The sequence below is a fragment of the Dermacentor albipictus genome, chromosome 1, assembly GCF_038994185.2.
Source record: "Dermacentor albipictus isolate Rhodes 1998 colony chromosome 1, USDA_Dalb.pri_finalv2, whole genome shotgun sequence".
In the NCBI taxonomy this organism is placed as follows: domain Eukaryota; kingdom Metazoa; phylum Arthropoda; class Arachnida; order Ixodida; family Ixodidae; genus Dermacentor; species Dermacentor albipictus.
The window spans coordinates 159558088-159575470 of record NC_091821.1 but is presented as its reverse complement, the minus strand read 5'-3'; the positions used below and the strand labels follow the sequence as shown (position 1 = coordinate 159575470).

The 17383-nt window shown below is 42.6% G+C and overlaps 2 protein-coding genes and 1 pseudogene across 4 annotated transcripts in view; 1 reads left to right on the top strand and 2 right to left on the bottom strand.

Annotated features, from left to right (window-relative positions):
• The window catches only part of LOC135911108 (regulator of microtubule dynamics protein 1-like), a 54833-nt gene extending 45938 nt beyond the window's left edge, over nucleotides 1-8895 (bottom strand). Inside the window, exons 1-3 of the mRNA XM_065443223.2 lie at nucleotides 8739-8895; nucleotides 8295-8394; nucleotides 1061-1305 (exon numbers count right to left, since the gene is read on the bottom strand). Coding sequence (XP_065299295.1) covers nucleotides 1061-1305; nucleotides 8295-8394; nucleotides 8739-8837 — 444 coding nt within the window. The 5' untranslated portion in view covers nucleotides 8838-8895. The remainder of the gene's footprint in view (nucleotides 1-1060; nucleotides 1306-8294; nucleotides 8395-8738) is intronic.
• A 190-nt stretch (nucleotides 8896-9085) lies between these two features.
• LOC135911620 (pyridoxal kinase-like) lies at nucleotides 9086-10769 on the top strand (annotated as a pseudogene).
• A 194-nt stretch (nucleotides 10770-10963) lies between these two features.
• Nucleotides 10964-17383, bottom strand: part of Neos (nuclear receptor coactivator protein neosin) — a 126679-nt gene continuing 120259 nt past the window's right edge. For all 3 annotated transcript variants that reach the window (XM_065443198.1, XM_065443189.2, XM_065443210.1), the window contains 2 exons: nucleotides 13288-13605; nucleotides 10964-11803 (listed from right to left, as the gene is read on the bottom strand). In XM_065443198.1, the coding sequence (XP_065299270.1) occupies nucleotides 11256-11803; nucleotides 13288-13605 (866 nt within the window). In that variant the 3' untranslated portion in view covers nucleotides 10964-11255. The remainder of the gene's footprint in view (nucleotides 11804-13287; nucleotides 13606-17383) is intronic.

Genomic DNA, 17383 nt, shown 5'->3' with positions numbered 1-17383 from the left:
AATGCCGAAGAGCGTCTGGCACGTGAACGCGTGGCGCAAGAAAAGCAACTGAAAGAAGAAAAGCCAACCAATTAAGAAAATCCACGGAGCGTCAACCAACGGATCAGAAAACGACGAATCGGCCAGAGCAGAAGAAAAGGCGAGGCACGCTGACAGAAGGGGGAGACGTTGGGAGAGTTCCAGGAAGCAACGCTAGGAGAAGGTCGGCCACCGGACCGGGAGTTGAAGACGGGCCGTCGGGTTCCAGACTCGAGCCACCAGGACTTCACCCGACCGGGGCCGCCTGCCAACACGTTCCGGCGCGTCGCCAGTCTACCCGAGCGTGCCGCCAGCTGCACAAGGCCGGTGAGCTTCTGTGCCCGTGGGCAGGACGAGAGCAGTCGGGCTACGGGCCGGAGTTCTACGCCCAGCTGCCCGACCAGAACGCCACCGCCGTGTGCTCGTGCCGCCAAACCGCCTGCCTTACCTCTCCAAGCCCAGAGCTGGTGCGCTCCGGTCGCCCGGTCGACCTCCCTATACCCCGACCTTTGGTGAGACCGGCGCAACTCCTTTCATCAACTTGTCGCCGCGTCTCCGCGTTGAGACTGTTATGTGTCCCTGCCGTCGTGGCAAGCCCGGACTCGTGCACTAGTTAACATCATACTAGCCCCAAGTGTGTGTCTTACTGCCGTGATGTCTGTTTGAGTGTTTATTTTACGTTTTTCTATTTCCCTCTATTTATTCTAACCCTCTTTCTAGTTTCGTTAAAAGTTTGTGTGTTTTCGAAACCAACGGCTGTGTCCTCAATTGGGTTCTCGGAGGCTCCGCCTAAGAGAACCGTCAGAACCTTTGAGTACACAAACCTTGCATCACAATACATACCAACGGAAAATATTGTTTTCTCACTTTACGGTCTCCCTAAAAAAATTACGGTAAACTTTTTTCGAAATAGGTCCCTCGGAAGAATTGGAATCTGCAATAAAACAAAAATCGATCCTGGGCAGTCGCATATGGTGAAAAAAATCTACCCTGAAAGGGTTAAAGCAAGTCATTTGTGAGGATAGAAAGCACACCACCATACCTTGTGAACTTGGCCCAGCTTGTCACCTCCACACTCAATAGCTTTGTCAAGGTATGTTATGCCTTCGGCCAGTCCTGCCTCCTTCTCAGCCTTGGGGGCCGATTCGCACCGCTTGAATGTGACACGTGCAAGGCGCCACAATAGCTCTGGATCACCGCAGTCCTTGTGCTGCAAGAGCATCTTGTACGATGCCTCATGGTCAGCAGCCTCATGCATGTGGTCTGCCTCTTGTTTTGCACGCTCAACTGTCAATGCAATATAACTCAATCACCAAGAATAAATGCAAAACAAAATTCAAAAGAAAAAAATGCTTTCTCAACATGCAAAGAATAACCATGAATGAAAAGCTCAATTGACACTATGTGACTTCTCATAAATGCAATCTGTACAACACGAAGCTTCAAAAACTCTGCAAGCAACCGTTATAACCAGATTTAGGAATCATTGATCAAATGCCTGTTGACATGCTCAGCACACCAATATCATTACACATAGGGTTTACATACACCTGTCCTGCCAATGCTACGATACTAATAGTCCTCACCAAATGTTATGCTGTAGCTGGGCAACCTTCAACAAAATAGCAAGGGCAGCTGCAGTGTGGGCAATGCAAGCAGAATTTCCTTTAAGGGGGTGGAGGATGATATTCTGGGTGCATGTACATACATCTAAATTGTGCTCCTGCTGTAAAATCTTATCCTCAACCAATCTCCTTATACCCACACTCCTGCCCCTTTGTCCCTGAAGTTTACCATTGCAGTACAGCATGAGCATAATTTAGTTGGTCCCAGAGGACTACCACAAATGCTGTTTGTGGTCCCAGAGGACTACCACAAACAGCATTCTTAGCAGCAGTGGTGGCATAATGAAAGACAGCACCACAAGATTGGTCTATTGCCCAAGGAAAGCTTTATGAATGTAAGTATTTTACATTATCAAATAGCCTCCTTTTTGGTTAAGTATTGAAAGTGAACAGGTACTACCCAAACTTTTGAGCTTTTTCTTCAAGGCAATATGAACAGACATTAAATGCACAGATATTAAACCTCTACTAGACCACAACAGGGTGGATCAATAACATATACTGGCTAAATACAGTTTTCCATGAGAATGCAAGTGCGTATCTCTGAAGTACTGCTTATTGCGAGGTCTATAGCAAGCAGTCAGTCTAGTTTCGGATGTTCCAACGAACACGTGTCCAAGGCAATGCAACCAGCATACTCCGAAAGTTCTGGTGGCTCCAATGAGCACCAATGCTTGTGCATTGGCGACTCGTTCTGCCTTCATAAGCCCGATAGCCACCTGCAGATAAAGGTCTGCAAGGTGTATTGCATCTTCAGGGTGTCTACCAAGCTGACATTTTCAAATTCTCCAAGTTTTCCAGGTTTTTCCCCGAGTGCCTTTGCAAAATTCTTTGAGTGACACAGAACTTTCTTTTACGTCAAGACAGGCTGACACACCATGTCGCCTGATGCTGCAACTCTCTAGTGAGCATGTTAAAAATACAACAAACGACTTAATCCAGTGCGAATAATAAGGAGTAATGTTCATTTTATACAAAATAGAAAACTGAAAGGAGGGGTTATAGTAACATGCACAGCAAATAAAATATCTTTGGAAATAAAATGGTAAAGCACATTGCAAATCAAGTCGAACATTTTTTCAAATACGAACAAAAGGAGATGCATAAAGAAGCAGATATTTTCGAAAATGAGATATTTCCATCAACTGATAGCAAGCTCATTGGTTTTAGGCCAGAATTTTGTCACAAGTGAGTTTCTCTCTCAGCAGCTTGAAAGTCAACCTCAACTGTCCTGACATACTCTCAGCCCACGCACAATGCCTCAGTGTTGCGCTTCACTGCTTTAATGAGTTTATTTTGGTTTGGATGAGGGTCACCTGCATCTCGACGCCAGCTAACACTTTCCTTTTTTTTAGCTCAAGCTCCTTCAGCAAAGGCGGCACAGCTCATTTTCCCAATCATTCCTCAATGTGTAGGTCCTTTGTGTTCTCATCCTCGTTCTGCCCCGCATTCTCCCCACGGACTATTTGAAGCATCCTCATGGTCAGTAGTACAGTCAACGTCCAATCTTTCGGTCTTCCTAGAGGCCGCAAAAACTTCCTAAAAATAGGGCAGTTCGAAAAAATGAATGAGTCTTTTACTGCCCTTAAGGGCTCAAATCGCCACAGGCACGTCCGAAAAAGCTCTGAAGGCCTGCCAGTAGACTTATTAGGCATATCGGTGCTCAAACTCTGATAGGAGACGGCGGGTGTGCGCGTGTATAATTAGAGAATACGTACTGTGTCCCATGAGAATTGCCCTTTCCCACGCTTCATAGGTTACACCGCAATATTTGGCACATGCTTCACTGCTTAACACTGCTGTATAGAGGTGAAGTTCACTCTCTGGAACCGGCATTATACAACGCGCTGTGCTTTCACAATTTCCAAGCCAATTGCACAAATTACAAAGGCGGAGTCGGTGTCATTGCTGACAGCGGTGAATTCTTTCAATGATAAACACGGTACCGAACTGCAAGAAGCATAATGGCGAAGGTCGAAGAAGCTAGGCCACGTGCTGCCGCGGTGGTGGCTACGGCGGCCAGCGGACCTGCGTGCAAGGGTGCCGGTTCGAGGCGGCGAGATAATCAAAATGGCGGCGGCGGTGGTGGTTTTGATTAATGCCGTTTCAGACCTGTGGTCGAGGCAAAAATTCCCTAAAATCGGGCGGCGAAGGGTTCTTGTGTCCGAAATTTCAGATGTCCTTATACATTGACTATGGGGTACGTGGTGGTGCCCCGAAGCCGTCCGCATTATCGGGCATGTCCCAAAAATCGGGCGTCCGGAAAACCAGTCGTTGACTGTACACTGTCAACTCCTCCAACCGACGGCACGGCTTCAAAGATAATTCGTTACGATTCCTCTCTTTTACTCAAGCCAGCATTAGGGTTACATTCGTCCTCTTTCAGTAAAATGACAATTTTCCCTGATAGAAGCACAAATTCCCCGAGTTTTCCCTGAGTATTTTCAGACTATTCAAAATCCCTCAGAATTCTCGGTTTTCCCGGTTGGTAGACACCCTGATCTTAGACCTTTATACAGATCAGTAAAGTCAGTTCTAGCTATACTCTAGCCGAGATTTAAGGAAGAAACGGATTTGGGTAGACCATGTAATGCATAGGGAAGATGGCGAGTGGTCTGCTACAGAAATGGACTGCTTGCCAAGGGAACAAAATGCAGTTGGGGACATTAAATGATTATGTATATTGCTGGAAAACTGCACATGCTGCAGGCATAGGTTGGAGTAAGTGGACACTACGCACGAGTAAATGGAGATTACTGGGGAAGGCCTTCGACCTGCAGTGGACATAAATTAGACTGATTGATGGCAGAACTCTGCTGTTTTCTTTCGAGACGTAGCGCATATACAAAATCAAGCCATTCCTGTAAAATCAATGAGCGGGCCCAGTTGGTTTACCCTACCCAAACTGTTGTTGCCGACATTGACGAAGTTCTGTTCACGCACATGAACATTTCTTCGGTCATAACTCCTGGGTTTGTGCTGCAGCCCAACACAATGCTTCTATTGTTATACCACTGAAATATGAGTATATAACTGTCCACATCCAAATACTAATGAACTTTCGTTTACACAATCACAAAGGTCATGGGCAGCCCATGTGCGCCACACCTGATTTAAAGGCTCTTCACGCTCTTATGGACTTGCTGCAACACTTAGAATGCAGTCTAAGTGGGTTTCCGTTTTTCACAGTAGTTAATTTTTTTCTTTTAGATGATTGTAGCAGCAGAACTTGTGGAACATGGACACAGAAGGAACGAATAAACATAGATGTAGCTCTACTGTCAATTTCTTTCTTTACTGAAATTCCTGTGCTTTTTATTTCGTTGCCACATCTCGTTCCTTTTTCTTGTCAAGGCCACTGACTGTGTGCTTACACATTGCACTCCTGTTTCACTTATCTCAAATGCCTCAAGAGTCAATTTTTTTTACTGTGTGGAGGCCATCTTTAGCAAGCACAAATAGATGTGCACACAGTGTTTGCCGAGATAGCAGGCATTTAAATCACTCGGCTCTGACATGAATGATGTCTTGCAGTTTTGCTGCGCCTTCAGATGATTATTTGGGTGCTACTAGTAGCAGCGAGTCTGAGGACAATGTCTAATCATGAGGATTAAAAAAAAAAAATTCAGATAATAAGGACCTCCAAAACCAGCCGAGACTATCATCAGCTGTTCAGCAGCAAGTTTTGTTTTCTGCCTGTGGGTGACAGACTGATTTCTTCTGCCAAGTGAAATGTTGCAAAGATGTTGGCAATATCTCTCCGATTTGCAGTGTCTATACAGCAAATGATCTACATGTGCTGCCAGCCGAGCAGCTTATGCCTAATATTGGTGGCATTTTTTGTAGCGAACGCACCTTGCGAGCTAAAACATTGAGACTTCCATGTGCTATAAGGCGATTAAAGTAGAAACAGTTTGAATATTAAATATCTTTTTTATTTCTTTTCTTTAACACTGTAACATTTCCTGTATCTTTCAGTAAACCTTTTCACAAATTATATCATGTATTACGCCCCAACATGTACATTTGAAGTTTATCTCTCTTCAAAGTATATTTTCCGTAACTTTCTATTAATGTACAGTAGAACCCAGTCATTACGTACAAGCCTGATGCTCACAAAATAATTGAATATACAGGTTAATTCAATTTAAACAAACTTACGTACAGCAAACTATAACGAATTTTATTTATGCGTTCATTATTGCCAGTCGAGCAAAGAAGGAAAGAATCTTGTTATTGAAAACACAATTACATGCCGTAGGCAGGAATTTCTGATTGGGCCTTGAACTGTTCATTAGCGTCAGTGAGAATGGCCCTCTTGATGTGCAATATCATGTACATCTGCTTCAGTCCATGACTCTCAGCATTGTACCGGAGCTCTACATCATCCACAGGAAGTCCATCCTGAAGATGCTTCAATTTCTATGTATCTAATGTTCTGTTAGTTATGAAAGAGTTATGTACCATGAATACCAGTCAGTAATCAGTGTTTGTCCTGCTTTCGCTAACCCTTCGTTCTTTCCTTTCCGCCCTTCAGTTCTTTGCATTGCAAATCCTGCCATGAACAGTCAGTAAATTTCACGTGTTCAATATAGAGGATGATTCACTTTATCTTGTTTCGTTATGTTCAGGTTCAACTGTATATCATGGTATTCATGAATATACCATGATGGTATATTCAATAAAATATAATTGCTAAGGCCTTAGAAGATTTGCCTTTTTCCATGGTAAAGTAAAAATTAAAAGATTTACGGCTGTTGGACATTTCATTGCAGATAATGCTGGATTAAAATTGCTAGTTCAGATGACGGAGATGACATGCCTGGCTTCCTATTGGTAACATACGTGGATGCTCCTGCACATATGTGAACTGATACTACACTTTTTTCCTCGAAATGCTGCACAACGCCCCCTCAGACATTTTTGTCGCAGAAGTGGGAAGCAAACTGAAACATTGATGAACTGTAACAGACTATCACTATGTAAAGAATGTGCTTTGTGGATGATTCCGTAATTTCTTTCCCACAATTCCTGACCACTTTGTAGGTTCTGTCATCTATGTGGGCTCTGTCGAGGTGCCAAAGAAGCAAGGTTGTTACCATAGGGGCAACATCACCCAACTAGTATACAAGAGCTGTGGGACAACATTCATTTATTGTTGCTGATGAGAGACTAAGACTTAATAAAATTTCACTTAATCCTCGCCGTCAAGCCCAGATTGCCTACAGCAGTCAGCATGACAGAGTTCTCTACCATAAGTTGGCTATCAAAAGTCAGAGTTCACATTAGGAAGAAACTGAAGCATGAGCAAAACAAATTTCCATATTCAGGTACATGTAAAACACAAGAACCTTCATTAAGCAATTGTCGACCAGATTTGGATCAATCATCATTAGGGAACAAAAGGCAAAATTTTAGGTACTGATGAATGCGCAATTTTCATTTTCTATACCAATTATTTCATATGAACTAAGAAAAATGAATTTCAACAACAGCATGACTAAAGCTTGGCGGCTTCTGAAAAATGTAGTGCAAATTTATGAGCCATGCCTGGTACCGGATTTGAAGCTGACAATAGGAACAGCTTACATTGATGTTTGTTACCTTTGTTAAACAAGCCTAGCAAGAATTATATAAAGATTCGTTTACAGCCAATTACAAAATGAGAAACTTGACGGTGTGGAAGGTTCCAATGGCTGCAGTTACAGTATCTAGGTACATTTTGTGGAGTATAACTTAGCTGCTCCAGAATTTAAAATTCTGCAATATCTGTCAACTTTTTTTAATATTTACAGCCTAAATCAAAATTCTGGATTGCCAGTATAGAATTTGTCCAAAATGCAATCAATTTGATTTGGGCCAGTTCAATGCTCATCAAAATGTGTCAAGGAAACTTCACCCATAACCTGCAAGTTACGAGTATCTGAAAGCCAAGAAGTGTGAAGTTATGACTCAATATATTGACAAGATTTGAAACAATGCATGCGAGTAGCAATAATCACATGTATTTTGACCCGACTTCTTGTGCAATTTCCAGTTCGCTAGCCAATTACACAAGCCACCTGACTGCCTTCAACTGTACTAACCAGTTATGACCTCAAAAACAGTACATGTTGCAAATGGAATGCTAAGCATCAGTAATGTGAACTATGTTACCACCTCACTTCTGTTAACCATAGCGAATACTGTGTACTCTTGCATGCTTAGCAAAAAGATGGAAGCACATTTGTTTCAAAAATCGTGCTCATTAACAGCTGTCTCACGCTTCAGTAGTCGCCATATGCAGCATATTTAGCTTAAAGATAAAAAATGAGTGCAACAGTCAAAATATTGCGAACATTTTGCCTGCTGTGTTAACTGCACGACGCTCAAACACATAAGTACGTTCAGCCGTAAGTGGCATCAACTGGAGACCCTTATGCGTTATTTCGCAACAGGAAACCTATTATCTCCACAACATATTCAGCGTTCGTTACTGCCAAGTATGCCACGGAGGAAAGGTGTTCATTAATGGAAGAACGCTAAAACCGAGAAATTCCGACGCCAAAAAGAACCCGTCGCATATGTTACGTTAATAACGAACACAGTAAAGCACCATGTAAATAAAAAAAGACCGATTACCGGAGGGAATGTAATCAATGGAGCACGTACCTTCGGACATTTTGACGAATGAAAGCCCACACAGAAAGAAAATCCGTGGCGCAACTGCCGACACCGTTCCTCGACCAGCGGCAGTTGGGCGACGGCAACTCTGCCAGAGAAACGAACTGCTCTTTCACAATCAACCACCTATACCAACCACGAGATAAGAACAGGTCCGCGATTCGTGATAAGTCGATAGCACAGTCACTATGTCCCCGCCCTCCGTGATGCGAACAGTACCTGTCATTCCCCGAAATTTGACGACGAAAGCTTGAAACTTCTTGTTAAAGCATAGTCATTGAAGGCCCTCATTTCACTGAGGAAATCATACGTTAAACAACCAGCATAACGCTGAATTTCAAGGATAAGCGGAATCGACTCGAGTTCCTGGTTGTAAATACACGTCACTCGCTCGGTCATAGCACTGAATGCTTCAAATAATTCCACACGTACCTTGAATTTTGACGACAAGTGAACGGCACGCACTCTCAAAGAGAGCGCGAACGGCGCGAGCCCAAACCTCAGCCGCAACAACCACGCTTGGCAACTCATTTTTGGCAGAGCACTAGCTTTCGTTTATGCGTAGTGCTATGAAAGCGCATGAAAGCGGGCGCACAAATTGAAAAATAATAAAAAACAGCATCACATTGTTATTGCACAATTTTTAGCATGACATTTCTTTAAAAAAAGTAAGAATGAAGAAATAAAGAAAAAGCGAACGATTGAAGCGCACCATTTAATGCAATCTTTCGCGGCACACTTTCGGTTTCGCACCATTCACGTGCTCGGCGGTAAAGCACATGGTACAGTACACATCACAAATATTTCCTCCAGCGCTCGTCCCGTCCTCCCTTGTCAGTGCTTATTTTGCGCCGTTTTTCACCCATGGATTTGTACCGACTAGCTCGCATACTTCCATTTAAAATCACAAATGCGCAAATGCTAAGTGTCGCTCCCGTCCATAAACACGTTGCCGTGGTATTTAACAAGCGTCACCAGGAATAATCTGGCACGACGAGCTGTATTAATCACACTGAACAGAAACCGGCGTAGTCAAACGAAACAGCTTCGTAAACTGGAAGCCCCGACGAACTATTTTCCGCCAACATCATACACGTCACCAACATATGTATCAAAGAAAAGGAAGTTTGGTTTGATCAGTGTAATTGAACCTTTTTTTTTTTTAATGAGAAACAACACGTAACGGATGAAACAACCTTTATTTGTCTTGCTACTGAACAGTTACTACTTACTTGAACAGCGGGATTCTTCAACACCACGATGCATTTATTCTGTTCGAGAGAAGGAAAAAAATAAGAGAGAGAGAGGACTAAAAAGAAAGAGGGGGGGGGGGACCTGAACGTAGGCAATTAACCAACCATGAACTTCGAGCAGCGCGCGGACCGCGCAAGCTCGTGCATTACGCGCGGCACAATAGCAGCAAATTTCTAGCCGCTGTACCGGGCCTCGCAGCCCATTTGCCATCTGACAGGGCCACGATTTCAATACAAGACTCCCGCATATTGTCGATACAGTCACGTTGTTTCTGAGATACGTTACAGATCTTGGGATTCAACGTGGGCGCAGTGCAGTTTTCCAATCACACGGGCTCTCCAGTCTCGACCAGGTAACCGACGACCGAGTAACCTCGACACGTCCGTCTACTCGCACGTCATGACGGGCTACATTTCGTCGGTAGCGCTGCTTGAGCGTGTACGCGACCTCGTCGCCGAAATGAAAAAAGCTAATCCCGAAGTGGCCTACATGTGCGGTTCGGTAATGGGAGATCAAGGTTTCCTTCACATCCCTGCCGAGTTGTTGCCCGTTTACAAGAGATATACTCCCGATGGCCGACATTGTGACGCCAAGCGAGTTAGAAAGTTAGCTGCCGCCATCACGATCCGTGACGACGGTGCAGCGCTCGACGCTAAGGAAGCAATGCACGTAATGAGCGCCACATCGGTCGTTATTACGCAGACTACAGTGAAAAACAACAAGTTCGCACTACTAGTGTTCGCCAGTAAGCGCTCCGGGCACCGGACCTCGTTGCGAGTGGGCGTGGCGCGCATGACCGCTCACTTCTGCGGAACGGGCGACCTATTCGCAGCAATCCTAGTCAGCTGCATGACCAAGTCAAAACTGGCGCGTATCCGTTGAGACGACTGCCACACAAGCAGTGCGAAAGACTTAGACATGACCAGAACATGCATGCAGAGTCGCAGCTAAAGTACACCAACCACGAGCTGGAGCTACAGCTTGTTGAGGGCAAAGACGAGATAGAGGAGCCACCACAGAACTTCAAATCCGTGGCCCTCACCCAAGTTTACGCAACACTCCACACTTCCGCTGCTTTACAGAAGTCGGCCAACGGGAAGGTGCGTCAATAAACATGTCACCTATTACGAAGTTGTGTGTTTGCTGTTAGAAGTGTTTTATTTCAGGATTTCAAAAGGGAAGAACTGCAACACATTCACAGCGATTCTTTATTCAATGATGCATGTTGCAAGTGCTGCAGCTGTTTCCAGGCAACCGACTCCCATGTGGTTTCTCACAGTTTCAATGTAAATGGCAAAAATTGCAGCTTGGAAGTTGTAAAGATTCACACAACCGCAAATGGTATAACTGTGCTGTTCTTTTATTCATCACAGGCCACGAATTGTTGCACTTGTGAGCTGGAACAACTGATACCAAATCCAATTTTATTTCATTATTTTACATATGACAACACTGATGAAGCCCCTTTGTTGAAGAGCAATGATGGTTGGTATGTACTGGAAGAACAATAATAAAATGCATTTTGCAAACATGCTATCCATGAGGTTCTTTCACATGGTCAGTAGGAAAGAAAAAAGAAAAGCGAGTCACACGGGCACAACTGGTGAAATAAAAGCTAAATGGGAAGAGGCCAGCAACCAGTGAGCACAGCTGCAGCAGTTGCTTTTCTTGCAACTGCGCAAAAAAGGTGACATTTCAGTACCGTGGCGCTCCACTTCCAGGCCTGCCTGCAGACATCATGGGTCTTTGGACCTGGGTGCCCATCAATGGGTGCCTCATAGCAGTACCCGGACCACCTGGACCTCTCATCAATTGTGGTGGTTGCTGATGTTGCTGCTGATACTGCTGCCCCACATGACTGCCAAAGCTACTGTTAATTCCAGGGGCATTTCCACTATAAGCTTCACCATCTCCATAACCATAGCCAGACAGTGGCTTGGAGGGCTGCTGACTGCCAAGTGCGGGCGATGCCCCAGAATTAGCACTGCTCAGCGTCTTCAGTAGATTGCTACCATTGTGGATCAAGTTGTCAAGAGCCTTCTGCACACTCGGGTTGTCAAAGTTAATGTAAGTGGAAGTGGGGACATCGCCTGCTGGAGCTGGTGCTGGTGGCTGTGGCTGCTGCTGCACAGGTGTTGGCAAGGGTGCCTGCTTCACAATGGTTGTTGGACTTGTAGGCCCTGGTTGTCCTATCATGCTCAAAATGCGCTGCTGCAGCTCTTGCTGCGTTGGCTTTTCTTCTTCTGCAAGGGAAAACCCACAAAAGTTAGGACCTCTGCCACAATGCCCTTCTCACTGGCAGTCACTATGCAAAGAGGGCAATGACCACAGAAAGCTCTTCCATATATACTGGTAACTGTGTTCATTACAGTCATTATTCTGGATGTGCCAATTACGTACTGAAGTTAAATACACGGTCACAAGAAGTGATACAAACTACCTTTTCCATATATTTGCAAGCTGTTGCATAATCTCTGAAAGAGAAAGTGCCCACTGAAAGAGACATTGTTTTGTGCTCACAAGAGCCATAATTCATAAAAGATGTATCTGAGAATCTTGAGAACTCAATGTATCGACTACAATTCCTTGAACATAAAATGTAAGAAAATAGAATTTTAACTTGTCAAAACTTTAACTTGTAAAGTTGAATGCTCAAGACAAAAGCTGAGAAGAGTGCATTTGCAAAGCCAAATGTATCTTAACACGAAGATTCAGACAAAGATCCACATTATTTATACATCTGCAGAATGCCATTTATGGGGACCCTGTGTCATCATTGTCAGACTGGGGTGCTAATTTATCCTCTTTTACATTTACGCTGTGTTGTTGCTGCCCTTTCCTCTGCTATGTCCCTTGTCTTTTTTTTAAGGTTACATGTATCAAGGTAACTAATAATCCACCCTACAAAAAAATTTTTACTTCAATAAGAATGATTCAGCTGACATCACATGGATTAACACGTATGATAAACACCTATGATAAAGAACATTAATAGAAATAAGCTCTTAAACAACAGTCCTTTACAATATTGAAAGTTTCTCATAATTCAAAAGAATTGTAGCACTGCCTACCCTCAAATTACCATCAAGGTGTTCTTTATTTTTGTTAGAATGCACATCATTGCAGAGAAGAGATAGCAGCGGCCAAATCTGAAACCACAAATTTAAAAAGAAAAAGCTAACGCAAGGCATCCAAGCAGTTGAGTGTGCCGACTTATGACTTCCCATGTGACAGAGTACCATTATCTCAAATTAAAAAAAACCAAAAAACATCAAAGCTAAACAAAGACCCATTAATGTGAAAAGCCTATCTACTTTGGCATCAGAGATCTTTCTGTTCTCGAATGCAAGGTGGCATACACGTATCACCATACCATCTTTGAAGCTTTCATGCACTTTCAATTGAAGTCTGCCTCATACACAGTGCAATTTATTTTAAGACATCATACTAAGAGCACATCCTTAATTCTCTCCTAAGTCATGCAGCCATGATGATAATGCTTTTTATTTTTGAACAATGCTTGCATACAGGTTAAGACTACCTTCACCTGCCAAGGAATATGCAGCAGTGCTAAACAAAACTCAAGTTTTTAATGTACAAGTTAACTGATATTTTCTTTCACACTTTGGAAATCAAAGTAAAATAATGAAACATTGAAAGAATAACATATAATTTGATAATAATCTTCTCAATCAACAGCATCTTTGGTGAAAATGTGTATACCCACCAGGCAGCTTCGGTCGCTCAGGCTCAACATTTGCAGATGGTGCAGTTGATGAAACTGTCCGCGGCTGCTGCTGGGCTGATTCGCCCCTTTCAAGCATGAGTTGCTTGTCCCTGCGGTCAGTGAGATACTTGATGATACGGTCCAGTTCAGGAATGCTCAAATACTTTGAGTCCACCAGCAATTTGAGCAGGAACTGCAATTCCCGGTCAGGGCCCAGCCGGTCAGGTCCCCCAGCTGCTGCCTGCTGTGCTTCCACTTGCTCCCGGAAGTGACGTGCCACCAGCTTCAGTGAGTCATCCAGTGGCATGTTGCGGTGCTCTGTCAGCAATGGAGTTCCACCGGGGGCGTAGAAGGCAGCCAGAAGAAAGTAGCATTGCCACCGCGAGAAAAGAAACGCCACGATTTAGAAAAGTGACACCAGGACACCTAGAGAGAACTAATGTAGGCCTACAACCAAATTACACAATGCAAAAGGATGCTGAGATGATTAATCCCTTCATGGATAAAAAAAAAAAAGAGAACAAACAGTGTGGAAGACAAGATTAAATCGTGATGACAACATTGGCACTAATTAGCAAGTTTCTTAAATATTAATTTTTTTTTCCAAGCATGCAAATAAAAAGCAGAGGATGGAGGAATATGTTGCTCTAAGTATACTGCATATAGTGATTGATATGTTGCCATTCTGCAGAAAGGACACTTAATTTGAATGAAAAGGTAATCGTCCAAAAGGTGGGTTTTGTCTTATTTTTCATGTGCTACCTGTTGCCTTTGTATGATTTTCTTCTTGAGTATTTACCATACACTTTCCACAAACATTATGTTCACTAAATGGTCACTAAACTGGTTTCTGTAATTTCATAATGCACGCTAGAACGACGGTGCCATGGCAGCTTCAATAGTTGGCGACAGCCAACAAATACGTTTACCTGATCACACACTGTACAAGCATGAACGAGAACGAAGGAAACTGAGGGCCTGATTTTTGTTAGTCATAACATAAGAAGCCAAAAGACAAAGATACCAAGGACAGCATAGGGGAAATTACTTGTAATTAGTAATTTAATTAAAAATGATAAATTAATGTAAATTAAAGTGGATGAAAAAACTGGCCACAGGTGGGGCACAAACCCACATCTTTGCATTAAGCATGCAACGCTCTTACCAAATGAGCCACTGTAGTGTTGTTTTCCGATCCACTTTACAACAAAGAAGCCAACAAACAGTCTTTGCTTCTTATGATATGACTAATAAAAACCAGGCCCTCGGTTTCCTTTCTTCTCGTTTATTACATAGTGATGCCTCGAATCCGTCAACAATGACGCCTTCAAGTAGCATGTGTGGGTTTAGTAACCAGTTGCCTTTACCGAAAAAGATCACATACATGTGACGCCTGAGGCAGAAGGGACGTTCCACACACGCTGTCAAGGCTGTGGGTGGTCGCACTGGCTAACGCTCCCAATTTTAGTTCTAATAGATAAACAAATACCCCAGAAAGTGGATGGGAAACCGGCACCGTGGTAGCTCCACTGGTAAGAGCATTGCACGCATAATGTGAAGATGTGGGCACGTGACCCACCTGCAGCCAGTTTTGTTTTTTTCATACACTTTAATTTACATTAATTTATCATTTCTTTAATTCAATTATTAAGTAAATGTAATTTCCCCTATGCTGTCGTTGGTGTCTTTGTAGGCTTCTTATGATTGTACAAGCATGTGATTCAGGGCACAATCTCAGCTTTGTTTCAGTTCTACAGTGCTCATGATTGTCAAGGTTATTAGCATACAATTCCAAACTTAGGCTAAAAGCTAGTCATGCAGCAAGAAAACAGAGAGAGGGAGAATTCAGAAAATTAAACCTTACTAAAAATAAAATCAACCTGAATATTTTTGTTTAGTGCACTATATATTCTAGAAATAACCAATAATAGATAAGTCGGCTGCCAATTACAGGTTGATGACTAATGCAGTTGAACCTACTCAAGCTGAACATTGGAAAGTTACTGCTAAAGCAAAGCGTTTTTTCTCTACTGTGAAGACATGACTATGTAAAATATTATGATGAATTTGAGTTATGAAAGACCACAATAAGACCCTGAAGCTTGATATCTACAGATATGTTCATACAATCAAAATTAATCAAAAGTGATACCACTGCAGACTTGACAAACGAAGAAGCAGTTCACAAGATTCAATAAATATGCATTTACCTTTTCTCTCATGTACATATGAAAAGCTGCCATAACACAAAGCATGCCTTGAAAGCACTATACAAAATGCAAAAGCTGTGTACAAGAGAAAAAAGCTCAAAACAAAATTACAAGTAAAAGAACATGTCTCTTGAGCAGATGCTAACTGCCCAATGACATTAAAACATAATGGTAATAGAGTTTAACTGAGTACTTTAAACTTTTAATGGGGTCTTACGTGCCAAAACCACTTTCTGATTATGAGGCATGCCGTAGTGGGGGAGTCTGGTTTGACCACCTGGGGTTCTTTAACGTGCACCTAAATCAAAGTACACAGGTGTTTTCACCCCCATAGAAATGCGGCCGCCGTGGCCGGGATTCGAACCCGCGACCCCCCCCCCCCCCCATGCTCAGTAGCCCAACACCATAAACTGAGTACTTTCTCATGCTGATGTCTGACAACTGATATATCAGCAACATTGTGTCAAAAGGCAGTAAACATTTACCAGATTTACCATTCCAAAGACAATAACTACGAGCATGCTACAATGTGATATCCGGGACTTTCACAGAGTAGTGCAATGTTAAAGATGTGTGATCTTCATGGGATGCATTTTTGCTTCTAACATGCTGTATTAAAGCTGCTATTGAGATACAATACAGATATCTCTCTCAGCTGGCGAGTGCATTGTTAGAAGACTCCAGAATTAACTGTATGGCCCATCCTCACACAAACTAAACAAAGAAGGGCATAAAAAGAACAAGACAAGAAAAAAAGGTGAAGGTGGTGTGAGTGAAAGAATTTATAAATGTTCCAAGCTATGATCCAACATGCACAACAAGATCATTGTTCACATTTCCAATTGACTAACTTGCGGCACGAAAAAGAATCAAGGAGACATACAATGCATGCTCCCTGCCAACAAAAAAAGATCTATTAAGTTAATCCAATAAATCTATTAATTCACAAAAGCTAAAGTTTCTTAAAGGCAACACCAATCCACGCTTGGCTTGGTAAACAAGGCTATGCAAGGAGCAACTAAAATTGCATGGATATTAACAGTTTCACTCTCACAACTTCAGCAGCACAAAGGGGCCCTGGAATAAAGGAAGCTAAAAGGAAAGAAAAAGTTTCTAATAGGCAACATTAATCCACACTTCAGCTTGGTAACAATCCAAACTACTGAGACTAATGTGCTGAAGAGCATTCCTGATGAAGCTTTACCTACTTGCTTCCATGACCTCCAGAAATGGGGTCAGCTGTGTGAAGATAGCCAAGGGAACTACTTTGACACAACCTAGAGTGATTAAGTCTGTAAGCTGTATAAAGAATTTCTTACAGGATAAACTTTTCTGACAAAGGTTATATTTTATTAGCTATGTATTGTAGGTTACTTCTACTTCCGTGAGCTACCTCTATTGCTTCATTTAAGAATTACGTTAGCCATTGGGTACAGAAAACAAAGTTTAATGCAAAAATGGTAAGGCAGCAACTCAAGATAAATTCATAGATGAAATCAGAAGACAATAATTGGTCTGTGAACATAAGTCAGCAAAGTAATATTAAAATTCACAAATATGTGTGCCTAGACTGAGGTGCTCACAATAGAACAGTCAACAATAGTCCATACATGTTCCTGGAGTACTGCACATGCAAGTTTAAAAACATTGATAGTTTACTCTGTTATGCTGCTTCACAATCAGAAACTTCAAGACAGATGTGCAATCTTCAGAAAAAGAACAAAAGCTGGTGCACGCAGAAACACAGTTCAAAACTGAATAATAACAACAAAATATTTTGAAAATAAAAAAAAAGGAAACAGAGAAGCACAAAAACTTATGGAAAAGGTTATTAGCACACAATTCCAAACTTAGGCTAAAAGCTAGTAATGCAGCAAGAAAACAAA